The sequence below is a fragment of the Hyla sarda genome, chromosome 7 (genome assembly GCF_029499605.1).
Source record: "Hyla sarda isolate aHylSar1 chromosome 7, aHylSar1.hap1, whole genome shotgun sequence".
In the NCBI taxonomy this organism is placed as follows: Eukaryota; Metazoa; Chordata; class Amphibia; order Anura; family Hylidae; genus Hyla; species Hyla sarda.
The window spans coordinates 127,191,206-127,204,656 of record NC_079195.1 but is presented as its reverse complement, the minus strand read 5'-3'; the positions used below and the strand labels follow the sequence as shown (position 1 = coordinate 127,204,656).

The 13,451-nt window shown below is 41.9% G+C and overlaps 1 protein-coding gene across 3 annotated transcripts in view; it reads left to right on the top strand.

The window, feature by feature from the left end:
- The window catches only part of CDH23 (cadherin related 23), a 1,135,250-nt gene that overhangs the window by 1,109,971 nt on the left and 11,828 nt on the right, over positions 1–13,451 (top strand). For all 3 annotated transcript variants that reach the window (XM_056530710.1, XM_056530713.1, XM_056530711.1), the window contains 6 exons: positions 713–810; positions 3,038–3,158; positions 4,258–4,337; positions 11,018–11,058; positions 11,939–11,999; positions 13,227–13,356. In XM_056530710.1, coding sequence (XP_056386685.1) covers positions 713–810; positions 3,038–3,158; positions 4,258–4,337; positions 11,018–11,058; positions 11,939–11,999; positions 13,227–13,356 — 531 coding nt within the window. The remainder of the gene's footprint in view (positions 1–712; positions 811–3,037; positions 3,159–4,257; positions 4,338–11,017; positions 11,059–11,938; positions 12,000–13,226; positions 13,357–13,451) is intronic.

Below are 13,451 nucleotides of genomic sequence, written 5' to 3'. Positions count from 1 at the left end.
CCCGCGGCTAATACAGGACATCACAGATCGCGTTGATGCCCTGTATTAACTCTTCAGACGCAGCGATCAAAGCTGACCGCCGCGTCTGAAGCCAAAGTGACACTAACCCGGCTGCACCGGGAGGGACCTTACCAGCCTCCTCTGCTCCGTGCCGGGATCCCCTGCATGTCCGGCACTCTCCTTCGTCGTCATCACAAGGATACCGGGCAGCAGAGACGATCCGGAGTGACGGGGACATCCCGGGGACGCGGCAACAGCGATGGAGGGCGACATCCAGGGCAGCGGTGACGGGTCCGGAGCGGCGGGGAAACGTGAGTATTACCTCCTATACCAGTGGTCTTCAACCTACGGACCTCCAGATGTTTCAAAATTACAACTCCTGGCATGCCCGGACAGCCGGGCATGCCGGGAGTTGTAGTTTTGCAACATCTGGAGGTCTGCCGGTTGAAGATCACTGTGACCTATACTTTACATTGTATTCTAGATTTTCCTCATTTAAAATTGGGTGCGTCTTATATGCCGGAGCATCCTATAGGGCGAAAAATACGGTAGTTGAGATTTATTTTTATTTATTTTTTCTTACACCACACTGGTAAAAAGTGAACTCTAGTTGCTATAGCAACAAAAGCACTTTTCTTTTAAGAGCTTGTTTTGACACTGGAGGCCCAATGTGTCCTAAGAACTCTGCTTTTTACTGTTCTTTCTTTTAAAGTTCCATGTGGACAAAAAAGGGAGAGTGAACTTTGCACAGACGGACATGCTGATTCATGTGGTAAACCGTGACACCAACAGGATTCTTGATGTTGAGCGGTATGTCATTTACAAGTCTTAAGTCTTGTATTTTCCACATTCTGTGTATTTTCTAGCCACTGGATTATTTTTTAAGATCGGGATGTGTAAGTATGCGTAATTTATGAAGTACAATATGTTATGTTAATTTTGAAATGCACAATAAGAAAACTAAGTGAGACGTCTAGAATGTGCAGAGATAATTATGATCCCAAGTTCCAGTACAATGGAAGAAGATAACAGGTATTTAATGCTATTAAACCAATGTGCTGGAAATATCATTATGGGGGACATTTTGCGGAACAAACTGGGTTCATATTGGCTCAGCTGCCCCTACAGTTATGCTGAGGAAAGTTTTTTTTTCCATATTGGACTGTTTTCTTAGTTTTTTGGGATTAGTTGTATTGGGGGTTTAACATATGCCCACCTTAAAGATGTTTTCCAGGAATCAGAGTTTGGGAAGGGATATAAAAAGACGTATACTCACCAATTCTGTTGCTCCTGATCCAGCAGAGCTATTGCTTCCTAGCTCAAGTGTCCCAGTGATGTCAATGTACATTCTACATTGGACGCTGCAGCCAAGCACTTCCTCTTACACTTGAGGCCAGTCAACAGCTGCTGCAGTCCTGTGCAGGGTCTATGGGACATCAGTAGGGTACTTTTTCAGGGAATCCAAAGTGGCCTGCACTGGACCAGTAGGATTAAGAAAGGGGTCTTTTTAATTTACCCTCCCAATCCTTGTCCCCTAGCTTTTTTTTTTTTTTATCAAAAAATACCTTTAAAAAAATGCCTTTAATGTGTACCTATGGCTTAAACCCCTAGAGGACATTTGACGTACATGTATGTTGCTGTGCCCTGGTACTTAGCGCACAGTGACATCCATGTACATGTACTATCTGCAGTCAAGACATTATGGATAATGGAGGACATCAGCGACCACACTGATGTCCACCATTAATCCTTTATATGCCGGTGGACATTACTGATCATGGCATCAGGGAGACTCATCGGATTACCAACAGCGCAATTGCGGGGATGCCATGAGTCAAGATGGAAGCTGAGGGTCTTCTTACCTCCTCCATGCTGCTCTTTCAGGATTGATGCATATGGTCTGCCTTCGGGCAGATTATTCAGATGGATTGCAGATTACATTAATAAAAATTACAGATCACAGTGCAAAAAATGAGCCCTCTTACAGCCCCACATACAGAAAAATAAGAAAGTTAGAGGGGATCAGAAGAGGACAATTTTAAATATACTTTTTTAATCAAAATAAGTTAAACTTTTCTAAAAGCAGTACAATGAGGCAAGGTTCATACTACAGAATTTCTGTATGGCAATAGTATTGCGCTGCACAGTGCACATTATGGAATTTTTGCAGAGGATATTTTTGCTCTTTATGCCACAAAAAGAAAGAGCTCACTCATTCTTTAGGCAAAATCCTCTCTAAAGGCTTTGCAATCTATGGGGACGGCAATCGCTGGACAAACGATGTATCTCCGGTTGGAATTTTTCAGTCCAGAGCTTCCTCAGTGTGAACCTAGCCTAATAGTAAACCATGTAAATATGAGTATTGTTTTAATTATATTGACCCACAGAATAAAGAGAACATGTTAGTTTTGCTATTAAGCATACTGCTTAGAAGTGAAACTTTTTAGAATTTTTTCGCCACAAATAATAATTTTCATTATTTTTCCACTGGAAAACATTTTTTTATTTTTTTTTTTAAACAACTGGTGCCAGCAAGTTAACAGATTTGTAAATAACTTCTATTTAAAAATCTTAACCCTTTAAGTACTTATCAGCTGCAGTTTGTTCCAGAGGAAGTTCTTTTCTTTTTGAATTTTCTTTCTGTCTGACCACAATGCTCTCTGCTGACACCTCTGTCCATTTTAGGAACTGTCCAGAGTAGGAGCAAATCTCCATAGAAAACCTTTCCTGCTCTGGACAATTCCTGACATGGACAGAAGTGTCAGCAGAAAGCACTGTGGTCAGAGAGAAAGGAAATTCAAAAAGAAAAGAACTTCCTGTGGATCATACAGCAGCTGACAAGTACTGGAAGGATTAAGATTTTTTAATAGAAGTAATTTACAAATATGTTTAACTTTCTGGCACCAAGTTGATTTAAAAAATGTTTCTCAGTTCAGTACCACTTTAATAATAATATGAGCAATGCAGAATGTAATAGAATTGTTTTACATCACAAATATGATAAGAATTATACAAACATATCTGTTTTCTCTCTAAGGGTTATACAAATGATTGATGAAAATAAAGAACAGTTACGTAATCTCTTTCGTAATTATAATGTCATGGATGTCCAACCAGCCACTGTTCCTACTGCTTCAGAGGACCTATCTACCTTGCAGGTACAAATATTTATATCAATCATGTATACTAAAATGGTATGGTGTTACAGTAATGCTCTTTTACAGTGAATGTTACATAGTTTATACGGTCAAAAAGAGAGTCCATCAAGTTTAACCTAAAACTCTAATGGCCCAGATTTATCAAACTGTATAAGAGGAAAAGTGGAGTGATTTTCCTACAGCAACCAATCACGGCTCAGCTTTCACTTTACCAGAGCTTGTTAGCTGAGCTGTGATTGGTTGCTGGGGAAAAATCACTCCACTTTTTCTCTCACACAGTTTGATCAATCTGGACAATTGTGTTGATCCAGAGGAAGGCAAAAAAAATAAAAAAAATAACATGAGGCCGATGCCAATTACCCTATAACAGAGGTAAAATTCCTTCCTGGCTCCAATATGGTTATTTGAATAAATCCCTGGATCAACGTTCTATGATCTGACTAGTGATTTAAACATAGGCAAAACTATGTTCCTGTCATGGGCCTCTATGCCTATCTTGATACCCCGAAGTACTTTTCAGTAGAAGTTTTACTAAATGTTTTATTATTTGTACATTTTAATTGTACTTAATTGTACTTATTTTGCATAACCTTACATTTACTCACATAAAATGTAATTGACCATTTCTGTGCCAAAGCCTCCAGCTTCCACAGATCTCTTTGTAGTGTGATATTATCCTCCTTTTGTGGTAGCTTAGTGTTATTTGCATATATAGAAATTCTACTCTGTAATCCCTTTACAAGGTCTGCAGCTTCTTTTGAAAAAAACATAATTGTATATAGCATATTCATACTTCACTATTACCCAAATGTGCATACATGCCAGGCAGGTATGCAGACTGCATTGCATAACATCTAAATATATTTATAAGTCTGTATTTTAATAATTAATTTTTATACATGAATATATTATTAATAAGTGTTTAATAGCATCGTTGTGATTTTGCATTAGATATAATTTGATGGAGAACCAGTAAGTTGACAAAGCATCCTACTAGATATTGCCTCCTTACAATGACATGGACCTACAGCATACCATATCAACCAAGCTATATGGATTCAATACATTCTTTAATTTTTATTGTCTATCATATTTACAGATGGCAATTATCATATTGGCTATCCTCCTGTTTCTGGCTGCCATGTTGTTTATCCTTATGAACTGGTACTATCGAACTGTGTAAGTAGATCACAGGACTTTGCTTCTTTTAATAGTGTATATATTCCAGGAAATTGTAGTGCTGTGATAACATAATAAATTGATCCCTCAACTTACGATGGCCTCAACATACAATAGTTTCAACATGCAATGGCCTTTTCTGGACCATTGTAACTTGAAACCAGACTCAACATATAATGCTACGGACAGTCCAGATCTGTGAAACGTGTCAATGGCTGGAAGAACCAACCAATCAAAATGGACATTCACTGGTAAAACCCAGTGCATACACTGACTGGCTGTCTGGTAGCGCCCCCTACAGTACAGGGAGGTAGTACATGTTCTGTACTACTCTTTACCTGTATCAGGGTTAGCTGCTCCTTTGTACACCAGGTGAGGGGGGATCCATTTTTTTATGACATTGCGTGTATTGTACAGGACCCTAAAGAAGCTCCTGTGCTCTACATTGACAATGATTTACAGGAAGCTCATTCTTACTTTTATATGTAAGACATTGCTTTATCTATATTAGCTATCGACTTATTTTTGTTTAATCCTCACTTTTTCCTATTTTTGGATGACATTTTGGTGGCTTCAGAACCAATTACAAGGTTTCCATAGAGTTATGGTCTCCACATACTGTACATTGGTTTCAACATACAATTGTTTCAACATACCAATTAATATTGTAACTTGAGGGACCACTATATCCATGTTTATAATGGCTAATGTAGAATAAGTGCACTAGGTATTTCTAAGTTTCTATTTTAAAAACACTTTTACGGGGATCCTGGCATGTCACTTGATTCATGTTGTGCCAAGCAAACAGAGAGCATTAAGTATGCCCCTGGCTGCTTGTGGTATACATTGGTCAACATTAACATGTGGCGACCCACGGTGATGGCGGGACCATGAGTGTAGTGGTGTAGGTGGATGGGGCAAGATGGTATTAACCCCAGGGGCAAGGTATTATTAACCAATAATGTTCGTGACGCCAGAGTGGTTTTTGGGTACCGAAACCACAGGAACGGTATCTCCACTATTCCAATGGCTAGGCAGTGAAAGAGTCCACAACCAGGTTATGGTTTAACGGAGGCTTTACTGAGATGAGACAGGTGTTATTATCTTTACAGCTATGCCAGAATCCCAGAGAGGTGGCCAGGGACACAGAAGGACCTCGCAGCTTGCTGGGACCAATTATACTTGTAATAGACTTTAGAATATTGACTTTAGGCTGGACTTGACTATAGGTAGTAGTAACTAGGGATCGACCGATATCGGTTTATTAGGGCCGATACCGATAATCGGTGGAGGTTAGGGCCGATAGCCGATAACTTATACCGATATTCCGGTATAAGTTATCGGCTATTTATCCCCCCGTGACACTGCTGCAGATCATTGATTTAAAGCGGGCGCTTTAAATCAATGCACTGCAGTGGCTTTTGCGGTGCCATAGGCCGCCGCCGCCACCCGCTTCTCTCCCCCTGCCTGTCCGGGGGTCCTGAGACCTATCACCGCTCCCCCTGCTGCGCCGCACCGCGACCGCCGCCGCACCACCGACCCACCGCACCTCGACCGTCCCCCCATCCCCGGTTTTATAATTACCTGCTCCTGGGGTCCACTCCACATCTGGCTCCGGTGGCGTCCTCTTGAACTGTCACTGTGCGCACTGACGTAACTCGTCATTGCGCACAGCGTAATGCAGGACGCAGCATGAGCAAGAAGTAGCGTGGGCTCCAGGAACAGGTAATTATAAAACAGGGGATGGGGGAGGCAATGGGGCCGGGGCGGTGGGGGGTGCGACTTGGTGCGGTGGGTCGGGGGGTGGTCGCGGTGCGTGTGGGGGGGGGGGGCGGTGGCGGTGCGGGTCGGGGGGCATTATCGGCAAGGTAATTGCTGATACGGATAATGCCCAAAATCGTGATTATCGGCCGATAATATCGGCCACACCGATAATCGGTCGATCCCTAGTAGTAACCACAGACATAGACTTGACTTACTGGAATTACTGTAGATTTGAGGCCTTACAGGTGCTGGACACTAGCACTGAGATCTCTGGTGTTTGCTGGTCTCAGTAAAGAGCTCAGAGAGCAAGAGCCAAAAGAGACATGGCTGCCCCCCTTATATAGAGGGGGGCTGAGCCAAAACCCATTGGTCAAGCTGTGGGTCATGTGTTATCCTGGTGCCCTCTGGACAACATCATGTGATAACATAACATAACATGTGACATTTCACCGGTCCTTTAGATGACCTCTCAAAGGTCCTTTATACTAACTATACATTAATAGACTGACTACAATTCTATTACAATAAATGACACTATAGTAACAGCAGGGGATACACTACAGGAGAGCCCCCAGGTCACCATGTCCTGGACTGGGACATTACAAACATTCACAGGTTAAACAGTTGTATCTAAAGTTATGTCAAAATGATTACATTTTCCTTTAAATTCCAGTTAAAGAACAAAGATAAGATAAGGCAAGGTTAAAGAAGAAGTATCATGGACAAAAACATATCCCCTTTCCGCAGGATAGAGCATAAGGTTTAGATATTAGGGGGAGCGCTGGGGTCCCCGCAATCTCCTGTATGGTGCTCCGGCTCTCCTCCACAGCAACGCGTCACGAGCCCTTCACATCACGATTTTGCTATACAGTTCCTGTAAATGGTTTTGTATTTGAAAACTGTATACAGCCATATAGTAAACCATATACTTTGACCTCCCATACAAAAACGTACACAAAAAGATGTATCAAGTTGTGTACGTTTTTGTACTTGCATAGCTTTCTGCATTTTTTGCCTAGCAAAAAATCAGTAGTCAACTGCGATTTTGTGTTCGGTTGTGTCCTGTTTTTCTGTTTACAAATGGTTTTGTGTCCTTTATAAAAACTGTATAAGGTTTTTATAACATTGCAGTCAATGGAAACTGCATTGAGCACATGATTGCATACAGTTTTGGCAGTTTTTGAGGGATACATTTTCCAAAACAAAAATGGATTTAAAACAGTATGGAAAAATCGTGATGTGAATGTAGCCTAAGACAGATTAATAAAAGTGGGCCTATGTTTCAGGTATATTCTCTGATAGGGCTGGGTGGTATGGCCAAAAATGTATTTATCGCGGAATTTTTGTAACTTATGGCGGTTTCACGGTATATAACGGTATTCCCCCCCCTACCCCTCCTCCAAAATTTATTATTAGCCCAGTGCTGCACTGTCCCCATCGGGGTACTACTTACATCACCCGCAAGCACTGCTCTCCTCGTCCTCCTGTTTGTTGCGGCCGCCAGTGCTGACACTCTCTATACTGTGCGGTATCCCTATGCTGACTCCCTATGCCCGGGCTGCAAAAGGTAAACAAAATAAACTAACGCATGTTCCGACGTCGGCCTTACGCTGAGGACATGAACGTCGGCAGCCGTCAGCCTATCACCGGCTGCAGAGATGTTCCGCCTCGGTCGGTGATAGGCTGAGTCCACTGTCATGTAAGAAGCTGGCTTCTACATGACAGTGGGCTCAACCTATCACCGGCCGAGGCGGAACATCGCTGCGGCCGGTGATAGTCTGACGGCTTTCCGACGTTCCATTCTCTAGGAAGCTGGTCCAGACCGACGGGGAAGGTGAGTTAAAGTTTATTTTGTTTACCTTTTGCAGCCCGGCATAGGGATACAGTATAGAGCAGTGGTTTGCAATCTGCGGACCTCCAGGTGTTGCAAAACTACAACTCCCAGCATGTCCGGGCATGCTGGGAGTTGTAGTTTTGCAACATCTGGAGATTGAAGACCACTGGTATAGAGTGTCAGCGCCGGCGGCCACAACAAACAGGAGGACAAGGAGGGCAGCACTTGCGGGTGACATATGTGAGTAGTAGCGCTGGGCTGATAATTGATTGGGGGGGGGGGCAGAACAGCGCTCACGGGTCACATATGTCCCCGATGGGGACAGCGCAGCAATGGGCTGATAATTCATTCATTCCCGAGGTGGAGGAGCCAAACCGGTATTGCGGTATGGGTTAAAATTCATATCATGCAGCACAAGAATTTCGGTATTCGGTATGAACCAGTATACCGCCCGCCTAGCCCTATTCACTGATCACTCTTATTACCTTATTTGAAGAATATTTTTTGTGCTAGTTTAGCTAATTTTCATTTTTGTTTTGCCTGCTAGACATGTTTTCTACTGTTTTAGTGGTTTTCTTTACACCACCTTTCTTGAGGTGTAATTTGTGCCAAAATGTACATCACAGGAATTAGTAAATGAAAAATGTTTACAACTTTTGTCTATTCCACACATAAAGCTCAATAAAGAGTCGCAATTGTGGTGCGAGCACTTTATAAATGCTTGCATTTAAACATGCGCTAGATTTTGGCACAACAGCGTTGGGAAACCTGGGCCTATGGGTCTGTTGCACTTTCTGATCACTTCTATTATCCAAAACAGCAATATAAATATTCTGCCTTTGGGCTAGCAAGAAAGCAATCCAGTCCCAATACTTTGCTGCTTTTAATTAGGCCTTGTTCACATTTGCATTGAAAGTGCCATCCAGGGCTTCCGTCACAGATTCTATTCAACGCCGAAAAATGGTCTGACAGACTTTAATAGAGTCTTTCAGGTTTATTTTTGGTGTCCGTTTATGTAGCTGGATTTGGGTGGACAAAAAATTACCGCTTTCATTGTTTTTTCCCGCTTACATCCAGCTGTTTAAACTAAACAGCTGGACATAACAGCTCCAATGCAGATATGAACTGAGCCTTAGTCAGAGGGAGATCTACTTTAAGAAGTGTGTACCTTTTTATAAATCAAATGCAGTTTTCATAATCTACATTCCCTATTTTTAATGGTACAGATTATGTTAGAATTTTTTTTTCCAGTGGGGGTGCTTTAAAAACAACAAACAAACCATTCTCACCTGCCTAATCCCCCACATTTGCCATTCCAACGGTTCTGCTGCTCTATGCTACATCCTGCCTGCTCTTGCTCAGTCAATCACTGACCAGCGGGGATTGGCTGAGCAGATGACTCTTCTAGGACTGACAAAAAAGCAGTGGAAAATAGAGAGGACTGGGACCCAATGGAACAGAAGATGTGGGGGATCAGGGCTTAGAAGTATGGTTTGCTTGTTGTTTTTAAAGCTCCTCCTCCCACATGGCTTCAGAAAAATGCTTTTAATAAATGTGGCCTAAGACACTTCCTAGATCATTGTATGGAGCACCATAAGATGCCAAATCTATTGGTGGATATTTAATGGTCAAAAAGCTGTAGTAGACTAGCTAAATCTACCCATTGCATTATAGTTGGATCTACCTTAATATTTGAGCCATACTATGACACTGTAATGCACATTAAGGAGGCTCAAACTATTTGAAATTGAGCTAAAACAAATCATTACCTAAATAGGGCTGCAAAAAAATGAAGGATGAACATGGAGGAAGAAATTAAAATTGAGAAAATGTTATATGCATATTATGTCAGTTTGTACGTAAAGGGTAGCTCCCACCATCCTATATATATTTTTTTTTCTGTCCCTGCCTATTGCCCATCTATCCCTAACCCCCTCCCTGCTTTTAAATTTTTTTTTTACTAAATTAAAAATAACTTTTTGTCTGCCTGGTAGTGTGCTCACTACCAGGCAGACTTCCCCAGCAGGCACCACGTCACTGATGCCTGCTGTGGCCGACACTTCCGCCCTTAGTTCATCTACACAGGGTGCCTCCAGCTGTTTCACCACTACAACTCTCAGCTTGCCCTGACATATATTGGCTGTCAGGGCATGCTGGGAGTTGTAATAGTGAAACAGCTGGAGGCACCCTGTGTAGATGAACTATAAGTTAGTGCCATGCGGCGCTACCCCGTTCCCTTCGTCACACCTTCCCCCCCTGTTCTGAAACTCGGAACCCCAGTCTCCTACAACCCCCGTTATAACCACCAACTCCCCTAAACATCTCTCCTCCATACTTACTGATACTGCAGAGTCCAGCAGCGGGCATGCAGGGGCAGCGACGACAACATGTGCGGGAGGAGTGGCCTCCCAGCCAGTGGCCGGGGAGCCAATGCACTCGCTCCCGCCTATCTGATTGACAGGTAGGGAGCGAGCGCAGTGTAAATGAATTAGGACCGATTGCCCGGCCGCAATCGGTCTGAATTCAGGCGTGACGTCACGCCGTGCTGCAGCCGGCCACTAGGAGGGAGACCCCTAGTGGCCGGTTTTCAAACGTAAAATTCATTACATGAAAATATATTACAGATATGTTGTAGTACATAAGTACTACAACATATCAAAAAATAAAGTTGGTGACAGTGCCCATTTAAATCTTCTTGCCTATAGTTATTGATGAAGGTATTGGCTCAGGTAAGAGAGGCCAAGGGTTCCATTGCCAGTGTGAAAAGAGCTACTGTGACATTATTAATGTTATTTTATTATTATTCTTGGACAATAAGGATGCCTTCTTTATCTTTGCAAAATGAGGTAATAAAAAGTCAACACATTTAGCAAGAAGGGGTATGTTGATTTATTACATATCTTCAAAGGTAAGGATGGTAGGTGACATGATGAAATAAATCCTTCTTGGTTGAGATGAATCATGTATGTCTGTATGTGACTAGGAACTGGTTTACATCAATACATTATAGCAAAGGCTACTTCTGTTTGCTGAGAAAATATTATTTATATGGCGGAACTAATCAGCAGTTTTTTTTGTACAGACACAAGAGGAAGTTGAAAGCAATAGTGGCTGGGTCCACAGGTAGGTTCCGTTTATGTTATGACTGTAGTATTACCACTAGTTGCTTTCTCTGGAACAAACATAATTTCCTTTTGGAAGCCAATATCATTGCTGCTTGTATACCTCTCCTCTAAAGTAAACAGACCTAAATGGCAAAATACTGGACAATGTAATCGTATATATTGGTGATTGGTGAGTGCCTTGGTTGGGCATACAATAAAATTTAATTTTTTTAGGCTCATAAACACTTATTTTTAGGCACACATATTCCATTGTGACATAACTGTAATAAGAAACCCAAGCAGTACTGACCACTTAAACATTTGCCTACTAAAACTACATTGTTAAAGGTAATCTATCCCACAAATGCTGATCTCATGACATCACGGCTCCACCCCGTGTGACGTCATGCTCCACCCCCTCAATGCAAGCCTATGGGAGGGGGCGTGACAGCCACCACTCCCCCTCCCGTAGGCTTGCAGTGAGAGGGCGGAGCGTGATGTCACACAGGGGCGGAGCCATGGCATCACAATACTCCGTGACGTGACTCATCAGACCTGGAGTGATGTTCGCTCCGGAGGCTGAGGATAGCGGGGTACTGCATGAAAGATTGTGGGGGTCCTCAGCAGAAGGATCCCCACGATCAGGCATCTTATCTCCTATCCCTTGGATAGGGGATAAGATGTCTTAGGGCCGGAGTACCCCATTAAGTTACATTACAATATATGCAGTCCCTGTAAATGTTAGCCCAACTACATGTGCCTTAAATAAACAGTATATCTATTATTGCAGATTAAAACATACATAATACTATAATAACATTGAAAAAAGAAATATAATTTTACTGTAAGGTGTCACATACTTCAGTCATCTTAATCAGTGTGAATTTTTGTTTTTTCAGGAAACAGGGGTTTTATGGATATCTTGGATATGCCCAATACAAATAAATACTCATTTGAAGGGTAAGTTAAAAAAAAATTGCCAACTTCTACTGGAGTAAAATCAGACTAACAAAGAAAAAACATTAAAAGACATAAAATATAAATTTACTTTGCAACACAAAAGTAAAGCCATTACAACCATATTTTTCCGTACCAAAAAAGCATCCCTAGTATTTAGATTTTTTCACCAATATTAGTTTCCTTTTTGTAGACAATATCTTGTTATACTCTGTACTGCAGTGTATCTCTTTTAGTCAGATCCTCTGGGTCTTGCTAGACCTTTAAAAACTAAATTTAATACTAACATATGATTTATCAGAGTTACTAGTTCATAGCTTATCAAGCTTTTAATTATTATTTTTTTTTAAATGGCCCAAAATGCTGCAAACCAACAAAGCTATGGTTACTAACCATTCTAATCCAGCAGTAATTCCCAATAAAAACTCTGGTAGTCTCCCTGGTCTCTCTTGACAAGCGAACGACACGTGACCAATGCTGCCAATCAATGGCCTCAGCCTGCTCTGTACCACGGGCATCCTCCAGGAGTACGGAGGGTGACTGCTGAGGCCACTGACAGATTGCAGCGGCCACGTGTTGTTGACCAAAGTGCTGACTGGAGATTTTACAGGGGACCACCACTGGATTGGACGGTTGAGTAACCATTGCTTGGTTGTTATGCTTTGTTTAAGGTCATTACAAAAATGTTTAAAACTGTATAACCCCCTTAAAATTCACTGTTATTTGATATATGTGATCCCTAACTTACTTGTAAATAATTCCATTTACCAAACATGACTTAGCCCAGAAAAAGCTGTCCCAATACATGTATAGTCCATTCTTGTAACCAATATTAAAGACCAGGACAGAACACAGTAAGTGGGGCAAGCCTAAACTGGGCCTGTATGCAGGAGATAGAGAGATTGGACTGTATTCATGCAGACTGAGCCCATTTGCCTTCTCCAGATGATCCTTACTGTACCTAAAAGAAAAATGAAGGCTTCAACCAACATTAAAGTGTTGGGCAGCTGTAACTGGTGTAGATAACTATTACCATATGTACACAGGGCTGCCTTCCTAATGTAATCTACCCTTTCCTCCCCCTTCCCCATCATCATTATTATCATTAGCTGTTCAGTGCTTAGTGTTACCCCTTCCTTGCTGGGCTGCTGTTTCCTTAATTTCTGTTCATATAGCATATAGCAAACCTAGTGGTTTTACATGGTTATATGATTTGTTTTCTATTTGTAGTGCAAACCCTGTATGGTTGGATCCTTTCTGCAGAAATCTGGAGTTGGCGGCACAAGCGGAACATGAAGATGATTTACCTGAGAACTTGAGTGACATTACAGATCTCTGGAACAGCCCAGCAAGAACTCATGTAATTATAAGAGTTTTGAAATACTGTATCTGGGGCCTAGGAACTCACACACCCATTAGCAATATACATATTTAAGGCTTGCTGTCTTATTCTGT